Source organism: Ctenopharyngodon idella, chromosome 2 (assembly GCF_019924925.1).
Source record: "Ctenopharyngodon idella isolate HZGC_01 chromosome 2, HZGC01, whole genome shotgun sequence".
NCBI lineage: Eukaryota > Metazoa > Chordata > Actinopteri > Cypriniformes > Xenocyprididae > Ctenopharyngodon > Ctenopharyngodon idella.
The window spans coordinates 21,666,437-21,693,999 of record NC_067221.1 but is presented as its reverse complement, the minus strand read 5'-3'; the positions used below and the strand labels follow the sequence as shown (position 1 = coordinate 21,693,999).

At 37.8% G+C, this 27,563-nt stretch overlaps 2 protein-coding genes across 5 annotated transcripts in view; one reads left to right on the top strand and one right to left on the bottom strand.

The window, feature by feature from the left end:
* Positions 1 to 15,963, bottom strand: part of LOC127497907 (uncharacterized) — a 67,925-nt gene extending 51,962 nt beyond the window's left edge. For all 3 annotated transcript variants that reach the window (XR_007925701.1, XR_007925702.1, XM_051866689.1), the window contains exons 1-13: positions 15,823 to 15,963; positions 15,612 to 15,662; positions 15,002 to 15,150; positions 14,079 to 14,149; positions 13,608 to 13,773; positions 8,846 to 8,983; positions 8,582 to 8,759; positions 7,525 to 7,661; positions 7,340 to 7,443; positions 4,487 to 4,652; positions 4,198 to 4,383; positions 1,080 to 1,232; positions 837 to 981 (exon numbers count right to left, since the gene is read on the bottom strand). Coding sequence is in view for 1 of the 3 variants with exons in the window: in XM_051866689.1 (XP_051722649.1) it covers positions 837 to 981; positions 1,080 to 1,232; positions 4,198 to 4,383; positions 4,487 to 4,652; positions 7,340 to 7,443; positions 7,525 to 7,661; positions 8,582 to 8,759; positions 8,846 to 8,983; positions 13,608 to 13,773; positions 14,079 to 14,149; positions 15,002 to 15,150; positions 15,612 to 15,662; positions 15,823 to 15,892 (1,714 nt within the window). In the remaining 2 variants the exon portion in view is untranslated. The remainder of the gene's footprint in view (positions 1 to 836; positions 982 to 1,079; positions 1,233 to 4,197; positions 4,384 to 4,486; positions 4,653 to 7,339; positions 7,444 to 7,524; positions 7,662 to 8,581; positions 8,760 to 8,845; positions 8,984 to 13,607; positions 13,774 to 14,078; positions 14,150 to 15,001; positions 15,151 to 15,611; positions 15,663 to 15,822) is intronic.
* A 3,314-nt stretch (positions 15,964 to 19,277) lies between these two features.
* Positions 19,278 to 26,316, top strand: zgc:153115 (uncharacterized protein LOC768186 homolog). 2 transcript variants are annotated; one of them, XM_051866946.1, is made up of 3 exons: positions 19,278 to 19,432; positions 19,504 to 20,140; positions 22,834 to 26,316. In XM_051866946.1, the coding sequence occupies exons 2-3, from the start codon at positions 19,636 to 19,638 to the stop codon at positions 23,106 to 23,108; spliced, it is 780 nt and encodes a 259-aa protein (XP_051722906.1). In that variant the 5' UTR covers positions 19,278 to 19,432; positions 19,504 to 19,635; the 3' UTR covers positions 23,109 to 26,316. The 2 variants fall into 2 exon arrangements, with proteins under 2 accessions (XP_051722906.1, XP_051722898.1); XM_051866938.1 differs by having other exon boundaries at positions 19,351 to 20,140.
* Positions 26,317 to 27,563: the final 1,247 nt, after the last annotated feature.

Below are 27,563 nucleotides of genomic sequence, written 5' to 3'. Positions count from 1 at the left end.
CATTTTTCCCATAGACTTTTGGAAAATCGCAAAAAAAATAAGCTCTGTGTTTAACAAAGGGTTATGACACTTACATGTTTTGTCTGTCAAGATAATCTTTACAAGTTAACACAACATTTATACATTTTGAAGCCTAAATAAAGTTGTCAGATATAAAAAGCTAACAGTAGGCTATAAACGGACTACAGGCACACCATGGTCGCAGATCAACATCACCACCACCAAGCTTCCTCAAACTTTATTTAAAAAACAACTTTATTTAAAAACATGCTCGCTGATTATGATCTGCGCTGTGTATGAATACTTATCCACTTTTTCATGAGAAATGCTGTCCAAATGTCCTGTTTCTCATGATGACGTCTAAAGTCCCTGCCAAAGGAAGTAGTCGCTTTTAGCAACTTGTTAGCAACTGCCATTTTTAAGACACAATAAAGGTTTAAAAAATCACAAGCAGGTTAAAACTGGTGTGTTTTATCTCATAGATCAAAACGTGAAAATATTTAGAGGCTTTGTTAACCACAGACCTTATTTCAGGCGATTTAGCAAAAACCCATTCAAAAAACCCATAGACTTTAGGGCGATGGAACCGGAAGTCCTAAAATGCTCGCTTCCGGGTTTTGCCTACAAAAACACGTCATCCCTGAGGTACTCTATGGACAGTTGTATTTTTATTATATAACGTTACTTGTTAGATAATGTTAACTAATGGGACCTTATTAAAAAATGTTACTTGATTTATCGATTCATATTATAATTATTAGAATTTCATACTTTTTGTGACAGTGTTGATTTAATGTAGCACATTTGAGTTACTAATAATTTATACTTTTTAATACCTTGACTGGACTTCTCATTGCTTAATGTTGTCTTCACAATTGTGAAAATCTCCTGGTTTGGACAGTGCATGAGCTGCTGATATGCTGCGATTCTGACCTCCACATTCTCTTGCTGTCTTTGAAATGCCTGAGCAAGGGCTCTCCTCTGATAACATAAGAAAGAACATAATGCAAGGATGTAAGTTATGCCATAATATACGTAACATCAATGTAACCGTGTCATCGTTGTTTGGTGATACTGACGTCATGATTGCAAGGGATTCTCCTGAACGCTCGTATAGCGGCCAGCCGCAGCTCCAGTGGCACAGAATGATTCTGCACACAGCGGTTCAGTGTGGAGATGATATCTGATACAGCCGCACCTGCAGTCTCCACTGCTTTCAACACATGCAGCAGCTGCACAAGAGATGGAGAACTGTTTAGGAATATTCCAGGTTCAGTAGAAGTTAAGATAAATTGACATAATTTGTGGAATAATGTTGATTACCACCAAATACATTTTTGGTACATTACCTTTTCTACATTAAAAGCAAAAATCTGGGTTAGCCTGAGGCACTTACAATGGAAGTGAGTGAAAATTATAACCAGTTTTACAACTCTGTCGTCATGAAATCGAAACACTGTAAACTAGGAGTGTAACATGTATTCGTCCTGAACCGTCACGGTCAGACGACGAATACAGTCGGCCACAGGCGATCCACACTCTAATCCAGAAGGGGCCGTGTGTGGTAATGCAACATTGTTTGTTATCCGCCACAACAGGAAAAAAACGCAGAAGAAGAAGAACAGACAATCTATGCATAGATATGTTTACGTGTAATCTTCCAACGCAGAAAGACATCAATAAAACAGCTTGACAATAATATATCAGGAAACATTACATTTACCTCAGCCAAGTCATTTAGTGTCGACATCATGTTAGTTCACTAGAGAAATTAAAACCGCAATATGTAGTTTTTCACCACTAGAGGTCGCTTATTCAAAACAAAGGCGTAGCTCGATGACGCCTTGATTTTGCAAAATCATGGGAGGTGTTGTCTTCATGTCTACAGCCTGTGGAAAAGAATCTGACAGGGCTCAGGCAGAAATCATATTCATCGATGAGCTAATGTATTAAAGATTTATTAACATTACTGTAGTATGAAGCAGGATGTGGCTGAAAGCCATTGGAGCTGAACGAAGGCAGTGGAGCTTTTATTATGTCGCAGACAAGGACTTCTGCTTCTTCCGGTCATGCGTATGTGGGGTAATGCAGTGCTGTTTCATCATATTAGATACATTTGTATGTTGAAAGTTGTGCTACTCTGTGCGTTTGATCGGCGGCTGTTATGAGACACTTGTTGCACACTGCAGTAAGCTAGATCGATATTAGGCATTGTAAAACATGGTACTCATGGTAAATCAAGAAAACAAGATTTAAACAATAAGACTTACTGTGTTGATCTATATAGCAATGATTATATTTCTGTTGATGAATGTATCCAAACAGTTGCACACTGATAAAACACATAATATATTAAAGCATCTTTGGTGTTTTCATGGTTTCTCAAAAATAAAACCAGAAATCGAGGGTAACACAGGTATGATGTCACAGACCCTGTCCTTGACCTGGTTAAAAATACTTATTTCTCTGAATTTAAACATTCTTGGAAACATTTTGAATAATGTAAGTACACAAGTCAACAGAATATATAACATCATTCTAGTGGATTTTGGATATTTTAATCCAAAAATCTTACATATTGTGCCTTTAATGATAGAGGGGAGCATTTCACTGAATATATGCACTATTAGCTTATATATTCATCATATTTACTCTACCTGTTAGTAATGTCTTTAATATATTCTAATTATTTAAATATAAATAAATATTTAATATATGTTTAAATAAATTTGTCATGAAAAAAGTTATGACAGTAATTGTGTAAATGATTATATTTCAAAAAATCAATTGGAGCAGAAAAATAACAGAAAAAAATATATATAATTAGATTTAGAAGTTAATGCAAAACCTGCCTTATGTGTAATTTACATGTTTTTCTTTTTTATTTATTGGAGTGTTGATTATTATATCTAAATAAACAACAACTGAATTTAATAGTTTGGGCTCTGTTGTTTATTGTAACCTTTAATATTATAGTAATGTGCAAGAAAGGACTCCCTGTATATAGTTTACAGCATTAGCTGAGATAGTTTTTTTTCCTTAAAGGGTTAGTTCACCCAAAAATGAAAATTCTGTCATTAATTACTCACCCTCATGTCGTTCCAAACCCGTAATACTTTCGTTCATCTCAATTTTCTGAGGAGACTTGATCACTTTTTATGATGAACAGATTTAATTTAGGCTTTTACACATGAAAGTCTTACGGGTAGAACTACGTGAGGGTGAGTAATTAATGACAGAATTTTCATTTTTGGGTGAAATAACCATTTAAGAAAATGTTAATAATAATTGAATTTATTTAAAAAGAGAGACAAAATGTGTTCAATAAACCACTGTTTAATAAAAAAAACGAAGAAAAAAGAAGCAATTTTATGTTTAGTTTTCTCCCCCCTGCTGTACCGAACCATGACTTCAATTTCGAGGTACGTATCAAACCGTCATGTTTGTGTACCGTTACACCCCTACTATAAACCTGTCACATTTTGTTTTAGTTCTAGTACTCTCATTTTGACTTTCATTTCTTTCTAGTGTCTCTGTCTTCCTTGTTCTTGCATTTAGTTCCTGTTTGCCTTGGTTCCCTAGTTTCGTAGTGTGTGCTCATACATTCCCATAGTTACCCATTGTGTCCACCTGTTCCATATTAATTTATTCATTTAGTCGTGTGTATTTACACTGCATTTAGTTCTGTTCCTTGTCGGTTATTGTCTTTATGTTTATGTGAAGCTGTCACATTTATTTTTCTCTCGGTTCTGGATTATCCTTTGTTTTTGGTTGTTTAATGCATGAATGCTGCAAATAGATCCACATGTCCTCGCCCTTTGCCTGCTACCCATGACAAAACCCTAAAATGACTGTTAAAATGGTGATTTAAACAACTTTAGATACAACACAAGTTTTAACAGAAGAATTATGTAAGTGTTTCACATTTCCTTTAAATCCTCCAAAAATTGGCACCATTCACTTCCATTGTAAGTGAAAATATGTAACTTCGATTTTTGCTTCTTTTTTTTTTTTTAACGAAAAGGAGAGGTAACTTAAAAAATGAACATTATGTCACAAAATGGGGGGTGAGTGGTAATCAACATTATGCCAGAAAAAAAATGTTAAGTTTGTTAAGTTTCACCTGTATCGAATTCTTTAGTTCTTGCAGGATAACATCTCTGCTACCTAATGGTTATTGTCATCTTTCTACTTTACCTCAGTGATCTGAAAATGATCATCTGCTTCACATCCTGCCTCAAGACTCTGCTTCAGAATATGGACAAACTGCTGAACTTCAGAGATCTCATTGCATGGACTCTGTTCCTGTTGACAAAGGCTGTGGACCAGCGAAGACACAACCAAGAGTGCTTTTGGACGAATAAGAGGTATCTGCAGCAAAGCCTGGAGGAGAAAAGTCCAGCAAATCCCCTCTGTTTTAGAGACAGCTTTTAGTTTTGTATTATAACTAATTCAAATTAATTCATTGAACAACTCAAAACCATACACTGAGGTGGCTAATCATGGATGAAGTAGGGTGGGAAGCAAAACTGATAGTATTGAGGAGGGGTAAGATATGTTCCTGGTCAACTTCCTTATTCAGTATGAGGTCTGTTGTGACATGGATGCAGTCTTCAGTTCCACAGGCTGACAGCATATCTACAAGAGGTAGCCTGCCATGACACCAGAATCAACATTAAAAAAAAAAATTATATATTACAGTGGGTACGGAAAGTATTCAGACTCCCTTAAATTTCTCACTCTTTGTTATATTGCAGCCATTTGCTAAAATCATTTAAGTTCTTTTTTTTTTTTCCTCATTAATGTACACACAGCACCCCATATTGACAGAAAAACACAGAATTGTTGACATTTTTGCAGATTTATTAAAAAAGAAAAACTGAAATATCACATGGTCCTAAGTATTCAGACCCTTTGCTCAGTATTTAGTAGAAGCACCCTTTTGATCTAATACAGCCATGAGTCTTTTTGGGAAAGATGCAACAATTTTTTCACACCTGGATTTGGGGATCCTCTGCCATTCCTCCTTGCAGATCCTCTCCAGTTCTGTCAGGTTGGATGGTAAACGTTGGTGGACAACCATTTTTAGGTCTCTCCAGAGATGCTCAATTGGGTTTAAGTCAGGGCTCTGGCTGGGCCATTCAAAAACAGTCACGGAGTTGTTGTGAAGCCACTCCTCCGTTATTTTAGCTGTGTGCTTAGGGTCATTGTCTTGTTGGAAGGTAAACCTCCGGCCCAGTCTGAGGTCCTGAGCACACTGGAGAAGGTTTTTTGTCCAGGATATCCCTGTACTTGGCCGCATTCATCTTTCCCTCGATTGCAACCAGTCGTCCTGTCCCTGCAGCTGAAAAACACCCCCACAGCCTGATGCTGCCACCACCATGCTTCACTGTTGGGACTGTATTGGACAGGTGATGAGCAGTGCCTGGTTTTCTCCACACATACTGCTTAGAATTAAGGCCAAAAAGTTCTATCTTGGTCTCATCAGACCAGAGAATCTTATTTCTCACCATCTTAGCAAACTCCATACGGGCTTTCATGTGTCTTGCACTGAGGAGAGGCTTCCGTCAGGCCACTCTGCCATAAAGCCCCGATTGGTGGAGGGCTGCAGTGATGGTTGACTTTCTATAACTTTCTCCCATCTCCCGACTGCATCTCTGGAGCTTAGCCACAGTGATCTTTGGGGTCTTCTTTACCTCTCTCACCAAGGCTCTTCTCCCCCGATAGCTCAGTTTGGCCAGACGGCCAGCTCTAGGAAGGGTTCTGGTCGTCCCAAACATCTTCCATTTAAGGATTATGGAGGCCACTGTGCTCTTAGGAACCTTAAGTGCAGCAGAAATTTTTTTGTAACCTTGGCCAGATCTGTGCCTTGCCACAATTCTGTCTCTGAGCTCTTCAGGCAGTTCCTTTGACCTCATGATTCTCATTTGTTCTTACATGCACTGTGAGCTGTAAGGTCTTATATAGACAGGTGTGTGGCTTTCCTAATCAAGTCCAATCAGTATAATCAAACACAGCTGGACTCAAATGAAGGTGTAGAACCATCTCAAGGATGATCAGAAGAAATGGACAGCACCTGAGTTAAATATATGAGTGTCACAGCAAAGGGTCTGAATACTTAGGACCATGTGATATTTCAGTTTTTCTTTTTTAATAAATCTGCAAAAATGTCAACAATTCTGTGTTTTTCTGTCAATATGGGGTGCTGTGTGTACATTAATGAGGAAAAAACATTAACTTAAATGATTTTAGCAAATGGCTGCAATATAACAAAGAGTGAAAAATTTAAGGGGGTCTGAATACTTTCCGTACCCACTGTATATATATATATAACTAATATATACAATCATAACAAGCTTGTCAATACGAAACCCCTAAAGGGACATGGTGATGAAAAGAAATATGAGATGGAAGGAAAAATTATATTTAAATTCTTTTACGTTCTCTCGCAAAACATTTGTATTCTCTCGCAAAAGTATTGGGTTCCCAAGTAAACCTTGCATTCTATTGCAAAACTTTTCCGTTCTCTCACAAAACATTTGCGTTTTCTTGAGAAACTTTGCAATTGCTCATCTTTGTATTGCATTGTCTTGCAAAGGTATTGCATTCCCCAATAACTTTACATTCTCTCGCAATACATTTCTGTTCCCTCGAGACACTTTGCATTTGCTAATAAAACATTCGCATTTGTCACTCAAATGTATTGCATTTCCCAATAAACTTTGCATTCTCCCGCAAAATATTTGTGTTCTCTCTCAAATCTACTGCGTTCCCCTTTGTGTTTGGTCACAAAAGCACTGAAACATAGTATTTCCATTCACAAAAGTTTTATGAGTTTCTCGGGAGAATGCAAAAGCATTGAAATAATTTTTTTTCCTCCCATCTCATTTTTTTTTTTTTTTTTTTTTTTTTTTTTACCATCACCATGTCCCTTTAGGGGCTCCGTATGTCTATTACTGCTACTAAAAGAAAAGTAAAATCTCACAAAATCTGCAAAAAAAATCTAATTTCTCCCCCAAAATAATATGCAGAAATTATATGCATTTATGAAAAGACATTGGGTTGTGGAATATTTCATATTTATATGCACAGGAGAATACGAAAAATCTCTGCCTAATTCACAACATGTGCATACGCATATGAATTTGTTTGCATGCAGACTTTGTTTAATTTATTTTTAATTTAATTCTTTAAAAAAATATTATTATGAGATCAGGTCACAACATTAAATTATTGATAATAAGATTTTTAGCATAACAAAATTTAAAAAAAAATAAATAAATAAAAAAACTTTTTACATTTAACTTCAAAACTATATAATAATTGTTGAAGGACCAACCAGTCATCTCGACATTTGAAGGAGGCCTCATGCCACAAGTCTCTCAACTGATGGGATGACAAGGTTCTCAACTGAAGCACCAGATTCAGCAGAAGCTCTGATTGCTAAGAATGATAAAGAAAGAAAGGTGAGAGAAACCTGCCATCGCAAATGAAAGAAACGCATTAATGCTGTTAATTGCTGACCTGTTGTTGATCTGCAAGATGAGCACACAACCTCCTCACTGTGTTGGAAACCTCTTGAACTGATGGTCCACCATGTCTGCCTGAGGTGTGGCTTTCAGCCTCAAACATAATACTGGTCAAGTAGCCCGCAATCTGCCCTGAAATGACAGAGAAGATAATTAATTGCACTTTACATGTGGTAAAAACAAAGATTTATAAATGCTTTTATTGTGCAATCTTAGTTCTGTTAACTGCTGTATTGTGTAATGTTAATGTATGCAACCTTATAGCAGTGTTACCTACACTGAATAAATCATTCAGAACAATGGTTCCATGGATAGACTACCCTAGAATATCATGCACTTTCCAAACTAACACACTAACTTTTCATCACTGAATAGTAAAAACTCAGTTAAAAGAATCTGTGCATTATTTGTTTATACCAAACATTTTATAACGCACCTTTGCATGACATCATTATAAATAAAATGCGACAGATTTTTTTTCTTGGCCAATGTTGATTCTGAAATAATTTACTTCAACTGCTCAGGTAATGTCAATGATAAACCCCATTCAGGGGCAGCCAAACTTACTATTAAAATCTTTAACCCTTGTTTTTTAACCCTTTTTCTAAAAAATTGTTTCTTCGGTCTGGTAGATTTTTTATGCCATGTACAAACAAAAAACAAACAAACAAAACTGGACTTCATTCGATAGTCTAAGTGGTCATAAAAAAGTCACATATTGGCTGGTAAATAGGAAAAACCCTAACACAGAGCAATTTTTCATTTACCCGTTAACATGTTGAACAAACACACAGAAATTAAGTTGCGATTCACAGTTAAAATATGAAATGGTCTAAAGAAATGTGATTCTTATTAAGTGATTCGTTCATCAATTGGATGTCGCTATCACCGACCGGTATGTAGCTATTTCGTGGTTTGAAAAATGTAGTAAATTTGTTCCTCAAAAGGGTTGAGAGAAATATATCAGAGAAGTATTAATTATATGGCATTACTAAACACCCCTGAAAAATAGTAATGTGATCATATTTGATCAAAAGCCATCCTTGTCTTACCCAAGTTCATTGGAATCACTTCAAGGGTTCTGAGTAGAGTTAAGCTTGAAACGGTTTTAGTTTCTGTTGCTTCTAACAGGTCTGGCAGGGGAATCAGTGACACTGTTTCTGTACAGTTGACCTTCTTCAGCATTGTTCCATCATAGAACTGGATGCACGTGAGCCCGGCACTCACTGTCTAATCAAAATAAAGAGAAACTCAAACTGAAGACAAGTTCACATTGGATTAAATGTTAAGTGTGGTATACTAAAACTAGGGCCTACCATGCCCTCTTTCAGGGGGACAGAGTGCCTCCAAAATTGATTGATTCTGTCACTGAGGCAATGCTGGAGGTTTCGGATCTTCATCAGTGATGGTCCTCTCTGTTCATAAGAACTCATACATGTCCCATACACATCAATCTGAAGAGAAAACATAATCCAACATCATTAATATTATATTGCTCATACTTACCCTTACAAAAAATGAGTATACTTCAAGTTCATTTTAAGTATACTTAGGTAAAGTTCAAGTTTATTTTTAAGTATACTTTCTGTAGTAAGTATGCTAATTTCAATGTACTAGATAGAAGTATACTTGTAAGTGTACTGTTCAATACTACTTGGGACTAAATTGGCATACTTTTTAGTGTATAAAAGTATAAGTTTAAGTATACTTTTAGTGTAACAGTAGTAATCTCTAGATCTCTAGATCTAGTACACAACTAGTTTACAAATACGTTTTTCGTTTGTACTGCAACCTTATGCACCAGAGAAACGTGCACGCAGCCATTTAGAATTTTATCGTTGAACTTCCGTTTTTGTGGTAGTCCTTTATATATCTATGGCATCGCTGTCAAAGAATAATTAGCTGGTGAAGTGGATTTACTTATTGTAGAGTTAACAAATGTTATCATGAGCACTGTAATGTTTAAAGCACATGTCTTAACAAATGTCAGTAAACCAGGAAGATTTTAAAACGAGCAGTTCGTTCATAAATACGTAAGATCACTGTGGAAATACAAACCGGAAGTTAAAAGACAACGAGCGCAGCGCTGAAAAGGGGCGGGGCTAGATAAGGTCTACAAGTGAACTTAAAGGATTAGTTCACTTTCAAATTAAAATTAGCCCAAGCTCTACTCACTCTCAAGCCATCCTAGGTGTATATGACTTTCTTCTTTCTGATGACCATAATCGACAAATATTAATAATAAATATCCTGACGCATCCAAGCTTTATAATGGCAGTGAATGAGCTGAAGAATGTGCTTCCATCCACATCCATCCATCATAAATGTGTACTCCACACGGCTCCGGGGGATTAATTAAGGCCTTCTGAATCGAAGCGATGCATTTGTGTAAAAAATATCCATATTTAAACAAGTTATGAAGTAAAATATATTTAAACGTACGAAGAAAGTACTCTTGCAGTTCACAAAGCTTGCACTACGTCCTACGCCTTCCCTGTTCAACTTACGGAAAAAGTGTAACTGACGCGACGCCAGTTAAGTGTTGCCAGGTAAGTGTTGCACAGCACACTCAGACCCCGCTACGGGCCGCCTCACAAAGAAAGCCCCCCGAGCTGCGTCCCTGTGTTCCACCTCGCTTCCCCACTGCGGGTCTGCCTATGATCCCTTTGGTCCCACTTGTAGGTCTCTGCGAGCCTGGCTCTTTTGGAACATCAGGCTTGGCTATGTGATTCAGTTTGCCCGGCGTCCTCCCAACTTCAGGGGCATCCACTTCAGTGAAAGCAGTCGATGCCCATGTCTTGCATGCAGAGATTGCGGTCCTACTGGCAAAGGACGCAATAGAGCTGGTCCCTCCAGCCGATATGAGGTCAGAATTCTAGAGCCCCTACTTCATTTCGAGTGCATCTGTCCCCAAGATTGGTTTGCAGCGATCAGCCTGAAGGATGTGTACTTTTATGTCTCGATTCTCCCTTGACACAGGCCGTTCCTGCAATTTGCATTCGAGGGTCAGGACAGACCATGGGGGGAGCCCTTGTTCCCATGAGAGAACCTGGTGTTCGCATCCTCAACTATCTCGACGACTGGCTTATACTAGCACAGTTGAACAGACAGCACGTCTCACAGAAGAACATGCTCAGTCGTGCTGATTCGTACGGACAACACTGCAACCATTGCGTACATCAACCATCAAGGTTGCATGTCACAACTCACCTTCCATCTCCTCCTTTTGGAATCAGAAGCATCTGAGGTCGCTTCAGGCCATTCATGTCACCAGTGTGCTCAACCGTGTGGCTGACGAGCTTTCACGAGCTCCACCCCCAGGCAGTCCAGCTGATTTGGAGAGAGTTCAGGGAGGCTTAGGTAGACCTGTTTGCCTCTCCAGAAACCTCTCACTGCCAGTTGTTTTACTCCCTGTCAGAGCGAACACTCGGCACAGACACACTGGCACCCAGTTGGCCATGGGGGCTACGCAAATATGCGTTTCCCCTAGTGAGCCTACTTGCACAGACCCTGTGCAAAGTCATGGAGGATGAGGAGCAGGTCTTGTTAGTTGTGCCCTATTGGCCCAACCAGACCTCCCTGGCGCATCCCACTGAGGAAGGACCTTCTTTCTCAGAGACGGGGCACCTTATGGCACCAGCGTCCAGAACTCTGGAAACTCCATGTCTGGTCCCTGGACGGGACACGGAGGTTCTAGGTGACTTACCCCCTGAGGTACTTAACACCATCACTCCGGCATGAGCACTGTCTACGAGACAGGCTTACGCCTTGAAGTCGAACCTGTTCATCGAATGGTGTTCTTACCATTCGATGAAGGACCCCCGAAGATGTTCGATCAGAGCCGTGCTTTCCTTCCTGCAGCATACTGTTTCCCTCCACCCTTAAAGTTCATGCTGCTGCAATATCTGCGTATCACGGCCAATTAGATGGCAAGTCTGTTGGGAAGCACAACCTGGTCGTCAGGTTCCTTAAGGGGGCGAGACAGATCCTCCTCGACCTCCCTCCATACCCTCTTGGGACCTTGCTCTAGTGCTTCGAGCACTTCAGAATGCTCCTTTTGACCCTTTGCACTTAGCAGAATTAAATATTCTGTCTATGAAGACTTTGCTGTTGATTGCGTTGGCCTCCATCAGGAGGGTAGGGGACCTGCAGGCATTTTCGGTCAACGAATCGTGCCTGGAGTTTGGGGCAGGTGACGGCCACATGGTACTGAGACCCTGGCCTGGCTATGTGCCCAAGGTTCCTACCACTCCCTTCAGGGACCAGGTAGTGAACCTGCAAGGAGGCAGACCCAGCCCTGGCTTTGCTCTGTCCTGTTCGTGCTCTGCGACTGTACATAGACAGAACTCAAAGCTTTAGGACCTCAGACCAGCTCTTTGTCTGTTATGTAGGCCAGCAGAAGGTAAAGCCTGTCTCCAAGCGGAGAATGGCCCACTGAATAGTGGACACCATCGCCTTGGCTTACCAAGCTCAAGGCGTGCCCTGCCTGCTCAGGTTGAGTGCTCACTCTACAAGAGGTATTGCTTCCTCCTGGGTGCTGGTTCATGGTGCCTCGTTGACAGATATTTGTAGAGCTGCGGGCTGGGTGACACTCAACACGTTCGCTAGATTCTATAGCCTATGTGTGGAGCCGGTCTCCTCCTGTGTTCTCACCTCAGACGATCAGAGACACAGAGAGGCCCTGGCTTAGTGTCAGCTTGCTGCTCATTACGTGCACTTTTTTCTCCAGAGAGTCCCAACAAGGCAGACCCTGTGAGTCCTTGAGAACCGGATTTACGTTGGGTACCATATGTGTAAATTCCACGGCTGCTCCTAAAGGAAGCCTGTGTCTTTCCCTTTGGGAAAACCCACCTCTTATCAGGTTGGAGTCACCCCAGTACTTCCATATGTATTACAGCCCTATGGGGTTAGTCCATGTATACTTCTCCACATAACTCCTTCGGGGAAGAATGAGGTTTCTGCAGCGTTCCCTTCCCAGTGGGTGGGCACACTTTCCCAGTGTTATCCAATATTCTCACTGTGTGGGTTATCACAGAACAGCAGTGATGGTCACTCTCTGTGTAAGCCCTGTCCCATCGTCCTATTAGGCAAGAGGGAATGGAGGCTTGCACAGGGCATTGGAAGGGGGCAGTGACTGTGGCGCTTTGGTGGGGATTCTTATTCATCGGCCTGTCCGACGTACATCAAACCTGACCGATTGAATGGGAACGTCTCGGTTACAAAGGTAACCCTCGTTTTCTGAAGGAGGGAACGGAGACATACGTCCCAATCGCCACAGTCGCTGTACCCTGCTGCATGCCGGGTCATCTGCTCGGCTCCTCAGCGAAAAGCTAAGGAATGCATTGCACCTGCTGCTCATTATATACCCGCGCTGCGTGGCAAAGCAGCCGCTGCAAATGATTGCACGCCAATGTGCATTGGCTTGTCTTGGTTACACTCGAAGTAGATTGGCCTCTCTAGCGAGATTCCTATTCGTCGGTCTGTCTGACATACCTCTCCTTTCCCTCCTTCAGGGAACGAGGGTTACCTTTGTAACCTTTGTAACCTTTGTAACCAAGATGTTCTCGCAGCTTCTGTTTACCACAACTGATGTGTGAGTTGATGAATGTTTATATGTGAATAAAAACCTAAAATCAATCTGTTCATCATATAAAGCGATCGTGTCTCTTCAGAAAATTTGGACTAAACCGCTCAATTCAAATGGATTACCTTTACAATCTCTTTATGAAGTATCAAAGTTTCAATTGCACAGCTGTCTATGGAAGGACAGAAAGCTCATCAGATATCATCAAAAAGATCTTCATTTGTGTTCCAAAGATGAACGAAAGTCTTACAGATGTGGAACGACATAAGGGTGAGTAAATAATGACAGAATTTGCATTTTTGGTGAACTAACCCTTTAATTTCTTTTTTAAAAATTGTACTTGATCCTAATCTTTTGAATAACAGTGTACATACTGCATTATTATTTACTACTCTACATTTGCATATTTCTCAAATATATTTTCAAAAATCAGCATATTTTTTTTCATATAAAGTGGGCATTGTATGAAACTGTGCAGTTACAATTCCTCTCACCTCTCTCAGCGTCTCCCTGACTCGTCCCGAGTGAGAGGTCTGGAACATGCTCAGAATGGATCTCTTGATGTTGAGGGTCCACACCTGCTCAGCCTCCTGTGGGCAAAGCTTTGTGACCTTTCCCCCCTCGAGCGAGAACCACAGGGGGTTCTTCTCCAATGACTCTCTTCGAAATCAAAACACCAGATGGACCTTCAACCTCTCAACACTCGTCCCATCCATGATGAACACAGACTAACTCTCAACAGCAGCAATAGTGTGTCAATGATTAGTCAATGATGTGACCCTCAACTAAAGTACTGTTATTTAAAATGTTGATATTAATGTGATTAATTCTGAAACTTGAACCAGATATAACATAACAGTGACTATACAATTTGTTTGGAATAATTGGATGCAAATACAGAAAAGGTTTTGTTTTCATGGTGAGTGAGCATGAGAAAATAGTACCAACAGAAACTTTGAAATTACCTTATGTTTTTCAAACGTAGCACCGAATTGTCTCTTTTCGATGAGCTTTGCTTTATTTGTATGTTCCTCAGCTATAAAACAAATATTGAATAGATATTGGTATGTGAATAATAATTTAATTATTATTATTGAATCAAAAGCCCCATGTGTTCATGAATCTCATGGGTGATTATAATTGTTATAAAACATGTTGCATTGTCAAGAAAATATATCAATATGCACTCTGAAAATATATACTTCAGTTGCTTTGTAAGTATCATAATAATAAAAAAAAAAAAAAAAACCTCTGAATAAACTCTCTGAATAAAATCTCTGAATATCACTCAATTGATTGTTTGAGATTGGACATTCCGCATGCAAAAACAGTTAATTTTGTATAAAATGTACAAATATTATTTAAGTTTATTTCATGAAAAGAATAGTAGTTAGCTGCTGTTTATAAGGGTTTCTATTGGTTGCACTTTATTTTACAGTATGTGCACTTATGTACTTACAGTGTACTTACTTAAGAAAGTTCTGGGTAATATAAGGTAACTACATGGGTTAAGATTAGGTTTAGGGGTAGGTTCGGAGTTAGCACCTAGTTATTACCCATTACTATAATAAGTACATGTACATGGGGAACAGGACTGTAAAATAAAGTGCTACCCAAATATTTGAGTTGCTTAACTTGTGCCTTACTCCGTTTTATTTGTCATGGTACCAAATGTAGTTATTCTGATCAACTTAAATTTACTTGTATTTACTAAATTCATAAGGTATATTTCATCGATTTCTCAGCTTTTACTCAATATTTTAAAGCATAAATGTAAAAATGTTTCACCCCAAAATTTTTATTACATCATAGTTTAAATTTGGAGTTTAAATTCAGAGTTTAGATGAAAAAATTGCATGTATAAAAAGACTGATATAATAGAACATACCTTTAATATCATTTCTGGACATCCTGGTCGGACATCAATGTCAACAACACAGTCCAAAGCTAACTGACTGCTTCCTGATGAAGGACCTTTCCAGGCACTGGTTATCGTTGTACTGTATCTAAAGGTGTGTCTTTGTCCTTTCTGCACATCTGTACACACAAGCCACATATGTATATACACACATGTATAGATACAGTATACACACACATATACAAATCATCTCTCTCTCTCTCTCTCTTTCTCTTTCTCTCTCTCTTTCTGTGCGTGTGTGTGTGTGCGTGTGTGCGTGCGTGCGTGTGTGTGTATTTATTTATACTTTAGGAACAAATTTGTCCCCAGAAGTGAGCTACATCGGACAAAACCTCCATTTGGTGAAATCCTCAATTATATAAATGATAAAGTAAATAATATTGTTGTTGCATTTTTTTCATTCTTAAACATGCAAAAGGTTTTTTATAGGGTTAGTCAGTAGTATTTAAAATGACCTGTATATGAAAACTATAGATGTCTATGGTATGTGGCCAATTAGATAGACAAGTATGTGGAATATCCATAATTATGTATGGATGAATAGCAAAAATCTATTTATTCAACATGTATGTTCTCTTACCAGGGCAAGCAGACTTGCAAAGTTGACCTTGGTGCAGTTTGTGGCAGTCAGCTTGTAAAAACATTCATTGAATAGTTAAAAACCATCATTGAATGCAGAAGTACTAACACTTACACTAAACTTTGTAGAGAAACAAACATTTACTTGGCTATTTTACATTTATCAAAATATTCAAAAGATGATATTAAAGAATAGGATATTAAACACTTACCACTGAAGAAGATAAGCAACATAATTAAACAGAGATTTCGGAACGATAGACAGAATGGAGACATAGCCATAAGTGATTGGATTTAAAGTAATGTCCTGCACCAGCCCTTCATAGGACAGACCATTACTAGAAAAGCATAACCACATAAGTGAATGGATAGATGTTGAGTTAAGCCTTTGTAAAAACCCACAGGACATTCAGACACCAATCAGAAGACAGATGCCCACCAGGGGACCATCCAGCTAACATAATCTCGCAGCATACCGACGGACATCTTGAACTGAGCCTCTGCCTTCTCATAACATGTTCATGAATTTGACATGGCTTGAGCATTTTATTCTTCCAAGTTTCCCTGTGTCTGCTGGTGGGGTGCTTCAAAATCTTTGCTCATTGCAAAGCTTAATTATCATCATTTTATTATTTTAATTACAATGCTTGTTAAATATTTTGTGTTTAAAGAGCAATTTGTTTTATTTAATTTCTATTTTAGAATATCATGTGACTTGTGCTGTGATAAATATTAAAAATATATATATATAAAAAAAAAAAAAATACAATAGACAGCTTGCGTGGCATAATGTTGATTACCACATTTTTTCCAGACTTGTCTCTCCTTAAAAAAGAAAATGAATGTGGCCAATCTGTAAGCATAGCATTAAAAATCATAGCTTTTCTGTGTACAATTATATAATTTTACAACCTTGTAAAACAACCATGCTGTAAGTTAATGCTGAAAGCTCTAAAGCCTTAAATATGACTAAAACAGTTTTAACAGATAAACTAATGTAATTGCCTTTAGAAAATGTATTGCATCACATTTGTGCTTTAAAATCCTCCAAAAATTTGCCTAATTAACTTCCATTGTAAGTGTCCATTTTTTACCTTATTTTTTAAAGAAAATAAGCACACCTTTACGCCATCTGATTGGTAGTTTATACTTTCTTATACTTTTCTTACTTCCTCCTTCAGGTCGTGGTTCATGTGTCTTTTTGCTGTGAAATCTTTACTGATTTTCATAAAGTAAACGTAAGCATAACTTTGAAAAAACTTAGGTTTACTTGATTATTCATACATCATTTTTTTGAAAAATCATGTTAAAATGTAATTACCAAATATGATCAGGCTTTTGAGAAATGTTTATTTGTACGTCTCTCAGGCATTATATGTTTTGTCGCCTACAAAAAAAAAACCGGAGTGTTTTTAATTATATTATAACCTTACAAAGACATTATTGGAAGATACAGATTGACAACTGATATATGTATTTTATCTTCCATACAGTTATAAAGATCTCACTAATTTATATTTACAAGATACAGAATTTCATGTTTTTATCCATATAAATATCAGCAACTGCACCATATTGTATAGGCTATGATATAAGGCTTGTACCTCAAGTATGGCGCCATCTGCTGGGCTAGCTGTGCACAACAACAAACAAAAGCTTCTTTTTGTTTTGCAGTAAAAATATCAGTTACACTTTATTTTAAGGTGGCATAGTTACATTGTACTTACTCAAATAAGTACTGAGTAATATTAATTAACTACATGTACTATAGAGTTATAGTTAGGGCTAGGTTTGGGTTTAGGGTTAGTGTTACCAAAGTGTTAAAGTGTTACCAAAATCTCTAAACATTCTTAAAACAGAAAAAATGTACGAAAAGCAAAATTGAGACTTGTTTTTTCCTTAGAAAATATTTTGTGTGTGTGTGTGTGTGTGTGTGTGTGTGTGTGTGTGTGTGTGTGTGTGTGTGTGTATGTGTGGTTCAGATAAACCCTAGGTTATGGGGACAAAATCCCCACAAAGATGGCAATATCCGAAATCCTTGTCCTTGTGGGGACATTTTTTCACTCTAAAAAATAACTAAAAAAACAAAACAAATTTACACAGTAAATTACCGTTTTCCAGTGAAACAGTAATATACCATTAAAACAATGCATTCTGGTTAATATTTGTCATTTTAAGAAACGAGGCCTATAGGCTACTTTCTCGAAAACGACAGATAATATTACCCAGAATGCATTGTATTTACAGTATACTGTTTCAATGGAAAACTATATTTTACTGTGTAAATTTGTTTTGTTTTTTTAGTTAATTTTTAGAGTGTGGTCTCCATGAGGAAAACAGCTTGTAAATCATACTGAGTGTTTTTAGAAAATGTTTTTAGAAAATTTAAAATGCAGACAGTTTTCTGTGATGGGTAGGTTTAGGAGTAGGGGATAGAATATACAGTTTGTACAGACATAAAATCATTATGTCTATGGAAAGTCCCCATAAAACATGAAAATCCAGTGTGTGTGTGTGTGTATGGCCCCAAACCTTACATGAACACCACACATAAAACACACACATAAACTATCTATGCAGCCTTTATTTTCACTGACCTACTAACAGTATTCCATTATTCCTTTTATTTTTCCAAAGCGCTACCTATTTTCCCCTGCACGTTTCACTGTATGAGATGTTGGATAAAAAAGGGAGGAGGCCATCATGCATGATTCACAGCATCTGTTGGGGCTTTCAGGTTGCCCTACTTTATCCACAGTGACTCTCTATATCTCATGGTTTTTCATGGCTTGTTGCTCACTGTAATACTCTGACACCAGACTCCACCTGGTCTTCGGAGGAACGGCTGAAGGCCTGTATTGATGAACTCTGTCTAATTTGCCGGGGTGCTCACCGTGCACTCTGATGACACCAGTTTATGTCAGGAGGGTGTTGTTTAGAAACCATAGAAAAAGACTTCAAAAAGTTGAGGACTTATATTTTAGGATTAGAGTGTAACTCCATGAGAGATGAGTGAGTGTAAGCAGGGCATGTCGTGACCAGCCCCTATCTTAGGCGTAAACTGAGAAAATTAAAAAAAATAAAATAAATAAAAACACACCAAAAATTTTAATTCCATGCACTAAATAGTACTGTTTTCCATGAGAGCTGTTTGTCTTGTAGATTAGGTTCCTATAAACATGTAGGCCTAATAAAATGAAGAGGACATCGCCTTCCACGTCTTCATGTATACTACGACGTCACCAACTGATAAGAATTAATTTGAGTAGTTATTATTATTAATATGCATTACTCCAAGGCCATTATTCGAAGCAAACTGCGCTGTGACTAGATTTTTTTTTTTTTTTTTTTTTTTTTGTACAGTGTCATTTGACACTATTAAATGGTCTCTCTTTGCTCCACGCCCGTAGTTCGCGTCAGTTCACCACGTCACTTGGTGCGTGTTTCTCTTTGCATGCTGGCGACTGGAAGATTACGAATCCTACTACGGCGAAGGTTTGTGTATGAATATTAATAAAGTCACGCTGAAGTTGCTTGGTAACCATCCTGGAGCGTCCTGTCACGCATTACAATTAATATTTATGAGTTCGCCTGCTAAGCATCGCCTACTTGCCGACGTTTACTTTTCAGCCAATCGATTAAGTCTACTGGGCGAACGTTTCATTACGTAATTAATATTCATGAGCCAAGCCCTCTCCGTAGTAGGATTACTAAATTCGCTACCGGGGGCGTGGCGTGGGCTTTGCCGGTTCTAGCAGCAGACACAATGAAACGAGGGGCAATGTAGGACACCACGTTGGGGCTTGAAACGCAGACACGCCGGTAGCGTATTATTTTTTACTTATTTTGGATATTTTTTATGGTTTATTTCATTTGTTTTGTATTCATTATAGATAAATAGCAAAGGTCGCTGCTGATGAGAAAAAACAACGAGTTGAAAGTCTTTGGAGAAGAACCGAACGGGCTCAGGAAACGAGGCACTCCATCATAACTTTTGTTTTGTCGTTAAACGCAGTCGCGATAAAATGTCGTTCGCCTATTCGGATTATCTGGCCGCCGAGTGTCTGGTGTCGATATCCAGCGGTCCTGTCCTCCATCGACCGACCCCGGTGTCTGGTGCGGCTCAGGCCCCTCCTCAGGGCCTTCCTGCCGGGGAGCCAGACGGGTCGAGCGAGGACAGGGAGGTGCGGGAGACGCTCCGGTTAGAGGGGGCCAATATGATGACGGTGGCGGAGATCCTCACCGACCTGCATGGCAAGTTTCGTCCAATGTCGGCCTACTCCGAAAGCAGCAACTCGTCATGCGGAGAGAGCGGCTACACCACGTTGTCTGACTCCACCACCCCAACGCCGACCATGACCCCCTCTGCCACCCCTGTCCCGGGACAGTACAATAGCACCCCTCAGCAGTTTTGGGCAGGAGGCGGCGCACCCCGGTCCCCCACCAAGCGTCACCCCTGTACTTTCGACGGGTGTGATAGGGTGTATGGCAAATCATCCCACCTGAAAGCGCACATCAGGACCCACACAGGTAAGCTGAAGCACATGGGAGCGAATGGACGCTAACGCTGCAGACATCATTTAAACTTTTACACGTATATTTGTGTGTAACCTATATGTATGTACTTATAATGTATATACGCATTTATAATTACTTGCCTTGCCATTAACTTGTATCGTATGAAATTTATATAGTTTTATAAACTGCTCATATTGTAGCTTTAAAATTCACTCTTGGATAAACATATAATGGGAGGTTTTAACTTTATTATGGGTTGTGTTTTATTGGAGTTCTCGGTTAGAGTAACTTTTAATTGTCGGCCATTTGTTTGTTGACTGTTGTCAGGGGCTCCCTCTGTCAGCTCTTACCAACAGCTATGAATAGAAATATTAAATGTGAATTTGTGGATAATAATGTAATTCACTGCTCGTTAGTTGAACAAAAGAGTGAAAACTCCCAACTGTGGCCTCCGAACAAAGAAAGTTTATGAACAAAGGAAGGAGCGCGTGAGGGAGGACCGAGTATACTAGTATAGTGACGAACCCGGTATTTGCATATGAACAGAACTCGAGTACAGAACGCGCGTGTGCGCGCCCGCTTACGCGCAGGTTCCCATTTTAATGCACTTTCTGTTATTTGACTAAAGCTAAAAGACCACACCTGGCCTCTCTTCATGAGCCGTTCACAAATGATCTTTACCACTTGATTTTGTTCATAAATTGAAGTATACAAGGTGATAGTTTTTAATGGAACATAAGTTCAGGAGCTTATGGTATGAGAATCTAGTACAGTTACTAGTACACCAAGAAAATACAAATACTACTACGCTAAGAAATCATTAGTACACAGGGTCAATGCCAAGGATTTTTTTTTGTTCAGATTTTTTTGCCCTGCCAATATTTTCACTGCCCGCAAAAAAAGTGATCGTTTTCGTTGTTTTTGACCCATGTAACCTAGTATTTAATAAATAAGGTTGTTATGACGCCAACATTTTCACATTTCTCTATGCCAATTTTTATACCACAACAAAAAAACTAGCCTAATATAATGCTCAAACATTGTTACTCATCAAAATGGGCATTTTGGATTCTCTTTCGCGTTGGTTTAAAATCGCTTGAATGCTTAAACTGACAAGACATGAAAACACAAAGTTGTCGTTAGTAGCGTAATATATTACATTACACATTTTATGTAATGTATTTTGACTACTTTTAGATTACTTTTGACCTAACTTGTTTATCATATTGATTTGAATAGGACAGTTCTGTACCATATCGATTTAAAAATATAAAGAGAAAAAAAATGTATTCAATTCCTTATCCACAACATGAAGGGCATTAAACATTACATTACATCAGGGTTTCCCAAACTGGGGTTTGGGAAGGAACTGCAGAGGGGTAGTGAGTATAATGAAAATCTAATAATATAATAAATAAAAAAAGTAAATAAATAAATAAAAACAAATCAACAAATCCTTAAAAGATGGAATACTTTATTTACCTGCATGTCATGTGACTATTATTTGAAATCGGAAAAACCATGAATATCTGAATGTGTTATTAAATTATTGACGTGATTATTAATATATAGGTCAAAAGAGGTGTGGTTGACAAAAAGTTTGGGAAAACCTGCATTATATGTAAATATGAAATTACATGAATTTGTGCATTTTAATGTGTTTGAATGTCAAAAAAATTCCAAGGACATAGTAATGCATGATTAAATGACTCACTGAAAACACTCTTTAAAAGTGAAATGATTTCTGTAAATTCAGTGGTCGGTTGTCATGTTGCTTCTCCTTTTTCCATGTAATTATAGCCACTTGACTAGTGGCTGTTGTGTGCAATTCCACAAATCTAAAAGACTTTATAACACATCGTATATAAGTGATAGGCTTTTAGAAAGGAAGATTAAAAAAAAAAAAAATTGTGTAGAATCAATAAATTATGAATAATTTACTAACACTGTGAATATGTAATCATGTAATCAATAAAAATGTAACTGTAGTCTGATTATGAGTAGTGGTTCAATAAATCAAAACTCACAGTTGGGGGGGTCAGTAAAAAAAAACACTTATTTCAAGCATAGATAATACAATATAACGAGGTTGCAAATAAAGACATGTCTAACTGAAGTATTCAAGTACAGAAATGTAATAATTAGTATAATCACTATATAAATTAAATATAGATTTATCTTTGCAAACTACAAAAGCTGTGTTTTGTGGTTTGATTAACATTAATGACATAAACAGCAGCAGGTATTTATAGGCTACTGTCACTTTAAGACTGTTAACACTTAATGTTTAAGAGAACTGAATTCTGGATTGCACACTGTCCAAGAGGCAGCTTTCTGTGCATGCGAGTACCGCACTGAGTTTTTTCCACAGCTTATTGCGCTTAATAATATTCAGCATTTCACACCTTTACTGCGTTACCCTAAAACGTTGACATTTTGTAACTTTTTGAAGTATTAAAATCGTTATCACAAGCCGCTGCAATATGCATATATACAATTGCAATATTTTTAAATTTCAATATATCATGCAGCTCTAGTAAGTAGCTAAAAAATAGTATAGTAGCTGTGTGAAGTTCATCAGTCAGTATGCTTTATATCTAGAACAGGAGGTGCCAACCTATTGCTTACTTTATAGTGCACTTGTGTATTTTATACGGCATTAGTGTCGTCTAATAAGTTGTGGGTCGTCCATGTGCTCTGTCTAGGTGAGAGGCCCTTTCCTTGCACCTGGCCCGACTGCGAAAAGAAGTTCGCCCGTTCCGATGAGTTGGCCCGACACCTGCGTACCCACACAGGCGAGAAACGCTTCATGTGCCCACTCTGCGACAAGCGCTTTATGCGCAGCGACCACCTCATCAAGCACGCCCGCCGGCACCCCAACTTCCACCCCTCCATGATCAACCGCAAAGGTTCGGCTCAGGGATCTGCTTCAACCCAGCCTGCCGCCGCCGCCTCAGAGTACGCCAACACTGCCATGTAGACCCTCGCTGGGACCCCCTGCCTTCTGCACTGTGATCACCGTTTCTGTAAGACACTGCAGCTTACTCGATTGCCGTGCATGCTGGGATCCTTTTAAGCTCAGTCCTCACTTCCACTGGCCAAAAATGAAGAACTTCACCACGTCTTCCTCCGAACTCCTTCGCCCAACGAGTGACAACCAAAATAAGCGAAGGAGACACAAACGCTCAAGCACATTCCCAAGTCACGTGATTAAATTTTCACATGACCGACAAGTGACGCCGAACAAAACATTGGTCATAAATTGCTTGCTTTAAGTGTTATAGATTCATCTGAAATGCCGGAAAGGACTTTTTTTTGGATGCATGCAGACAAAATTGCTACTAGTAGCACAATGTTTTCCATCGGCCATCTTTGTTGTTTCACTTGTCAGCCATGTTTTATAACCTTCCTAAAGGTCACAGTTTTAGGGAAAGTTTACTTGTTTGGTCTTTTTACAGTCTTTTCATCTATCGTCAAAATTTCGCACAACCTAGTTTATCATGTCTTTTTGTATAGCCAATATACTTTTTGTATATTACCTTTTGGTAAACCCTCACTGGTTTTTGTTGTCCACACATGCTGTGCAATACAGTAACCAGGTTTAGTTGCAGGAGTATTTGTGTGTTACTCACTAATTAGTCGCGCATAACACTTGCGCTGACTTTATGCATTCTTAAACCTCCTTGGCTTTGCTAAACCTTTAAGTTGTGATGTTAAGTTTATCCATTCCTTAAATTAATACTATTCTTGACAACCTTTGAAACCAAACAACGTTAAAGATTGAAACTGAAACGGCCAGTGAGTTTCTTCTGGGTAGAAACACTGCCTGCAATGCCGCATTTCCACATAGCTTTCCCTACTGAAATTGTAATAAGTTATTGTCATCTTAATTTACTTTTGTGCTTATTTCCTTTTGTTTTCTATTAGTAGTATAAGCATGGCAACTGAAATAGTAGGGTTTTTTTAATTTTTAATATTATTAGACCATGCAATTATTATAATTATTATTATTTTCCGCTTGGAGGAATTCTTTTGTTTGGCCATGTAATGTCGATACATGTAGCAGTGTGTTTAATAGTAATGTGGATACGTGTAGATAAATATCTATGCTTGCAGCTTCAATGGTAAAGATGTTATTATATGAATTACTAGAAGTAATACACCTTATATTAGGGGTGACAGTACACGCTTGAATAGAATAGTGCTGCTTGTGTGCGAATGTTTGCGCGTCATGTTTGTGCGTGTGTGTGTGTGCGTGTGTGTGTGTGTGTGTGTATATTCACGTGGGAGAGCCTGGAAAATGATCTCTCTCCAAAACTGTCCCATCTGTGGACCTCTTACAACTATCTCAGAGAACAAAAAAAAAAAAAAAAAACCATCAGGAAACTCAGAAAGCCTTAAAATTCTTTGACTTGTTTTGCACCATTGTTTACTGTCGGATATTTTCTACAGGTATGCCGTCAGGCGTCGGTCTTCTCGACTAAAGAAATACACATGCAATATTGCACTTTTTTCTTACTGGTATTGTCAACAATGCTAGTCGTCTGCTAGTGTGATGGGTTTCATTGCATAGATGCTACTGCATAGTGCTCAACTAAACGAACACTGTGGAAGGGGATAAAGACCTGTCACAATAAATCGATACATTTGTCTAAATGTGCACCTTCGTCTGAGTGCTTAAACCAGTGTGAGGGGAAAAATGGACTTGATTTATGTGGACTTTTCACTTTCATTTGTAGTTTGCTTTACATTTGGATTGCAACATGAAAGCTCTGAACGCAGTTGGTCTGGTATCAAAACTACAGCTTTTTGTAATGGTTCATCATACCGTTTTCTAATCATGCAATATTCAGAGTGCTTTAAGTAACTGCTGGCAGTAACTTGAAGCATGATGACAACTGATAAGTTCTCAATCACATTAACAAACCAAACCAGAATAGCATCTAAGACTCTGTGTTTGTTCTGTAGCTAATTAAAGGATGTGTTCGTCACAATGCTTGTATGTTTGGCCGGGTTTTTTCTTTTTTTTTTTTTTTTTTTTGTGTTGTCTTTTAGTAGTAGTTTTCCTGTAGTGAGTCGTCTGTGGACCTGTTGACCATTGACGGCATCAATGGTTCACTGTGTTGGGCTGTGGTGGGCTTTGTATGTGATTCTCGACAGACTGAGACCATTGTGATCACGTCTTTTGACTTTTACTCACAATGCCCTCTTTTAGCAGTCCGGATTCAACTTTGCATTTGATATCCCTCCCATTATACTCGACACATTTGCAGCTAGTACTCTGGACAGCCATCACAAACCACTGGATCAAATCAGATTTTTATTTTTTTTGTGCGTGTGTGTGTCTTTGTGGTCTTTAATTTCAGTTATTATCTTTTGTATTTGGTTTGAATATACTGGAAAGTTTTGTTTCTTATGCTTTGTATTGGTTTATGTACTGTAGATGTCTGTAGTATGCAGAACATAGCTTTCTAGATGGTTTAGGACTGAACCCAGATAGCTTAGCAATCGTATAGGAGCGAAAACACGTATTCTGTAGTTCCTTCGGGAAAAATGCTGCATCATTTGCTGTGTCGAGGCATCCGATCTCTGCGTGTCAAACTCAAGCGAACTAAGATGTGTGTGAGCGCGGCTGCTTTTAATCACAATGCTAGATTGAGAATATGTAGATTGACGACTTTGTTTTAGGACTGCTTTGTTGCTTGGCGTACAATCTAGATCTTGTCCATCAGTTTTGACACACTAAAATGATTATGCACTGATTGGCAGATTGTCTGTAGTGATCACACTAAAAGGATGTCTGATGAGATCTACTAATGTCTCAGTCTACAGTCATGTCTCATATCAGTGAACCAATGGGTTTTGTCAATACAAAAGCCTCCATGTATCTCCTCAGGTGATAAAACATAATGCTGAAAACCTCTGTCCTTCTTGAGTGGGACCTAATGTTAAACATTCTTTTCAGTTGCTTTGTTTTGCAATATTCTGCAATTTTTATTTATTACATGCTTTTGTTTTGGTGTGCTTTAAAATATAATTTTTTACAGTACTTTCAGTACTTATTTTATGGTATGAGACTTGACTAATTATTTGATTTGATTAAATGATTCATTGTTTGCCTCCAACAAAAACAAACAAAAAAAACCCTCCAGTGCTTTTTAAATAATAAATAAACGGATTAAGAATTATTTTGTGTTTTGGTGTTTATTGCATTTATATGGGAGTACTGAGATATGATTATTTGTTTGTAATATAGTTTTCTTTAGCTCATATGTCATCAAGTACTTATATTCAAGTACACTTTCTTTTTATATTAACAATAAAAAAAAAAATATAATAACATTCCATATTGGACACTGTATGTGTATATGCACTTCCATACAAAAATTTGGGATCGGTAAGTTTTTTTTTTTTTTTTTTTTTAATATAAAGAAGTCTCTTATGGTCAGCAAGGCTGCATTTATTTGATTTAAAAAAAAAAAAAAAAAATCTAAAATATTATTACAATTTAACTGTTTTCTATTTTAAATATATTTTAAATGTATTAAAATGTTATTTTATATTAAAAATATTTTAAAATGTAATTTATTCCTGTGATGCAAAGCTTAATTTTCAGCATCATTAGTCCAGTCTTCAGTGTCACATGATCCTTCAGAAATTCAAAAATTTGGGGTCAGTAAGATTTTTTTTTAAAAGGAACTGAATAAATTAAAACTTTTATTCAGCAAGGATGCATTAAACTGACCAAAAGTGACAGTAGAGACATTTATACAAAATATTATGTTACAAAAGATTCTATTTCAAATAAATGCTGTTCTTTTGAACTTTCTATTCATCAAAGAATCCTGAAAAAAAAAATTGTACACAACTGTTTTCAACATTGCTGATACACTGTAAAAAAGAATTTTTGGTTTAAAAGTAAGTTACTTGGTTGCCTTAAAATTTTGAGTTCACTGAAATTAAAAATTGGAGTTAATACAATGAAGGCGATTGGTTTAACCAACAGAAACTCAAAATATTATGTTATCTGAACCACATTAATTATTGAAGTTGATTTGACAAAATAAAAAATAAAAAAATGTTAACAAATCATGAAAATATTTTTTTTTACAGTGTAATAATAAGTGTTTCTTGAGCAGCAAATCATCATATTAGAATTATTTCTGAAGGATCATGTGACACTGAAGACTGGAGTAATGATGCTGAAAATTCAGCTTTACCATCACAAGAATAAATTACTGTACGTTTTAAAATATATTCAAATAGAAAAGTTACTTTAAATTGTAATATTTCACAATATTACTTTTTTAAATTAAATAAAAGCAGCCTTGGTGAGCATAAGAGGCTTCTTTCAAAAACATTAAAAATCTATACCAATCCCAAACTTTTGAACGGCACTGTATATATTTGTGTGTGTGAAAAAAGTGTGACTGTA

Bases quoted from the DNA above. Each gene is read 5' to 3' on its own strand.
- zgc:153115 (XM_051866946.1), top strand. From the start codon at position 19,636: ATGTCGTTCGCCTATTCGGATTATCTGGCCGCCGAGTGTCTGGTGTCG. The intron at 20,141-22,833 runs GTAAGCTGAAGC...TGCTCTGTCTAG, and splicing joins GCACATCAGGACCCACACAG to GTGAGAGGCCCTTTCCTTGC.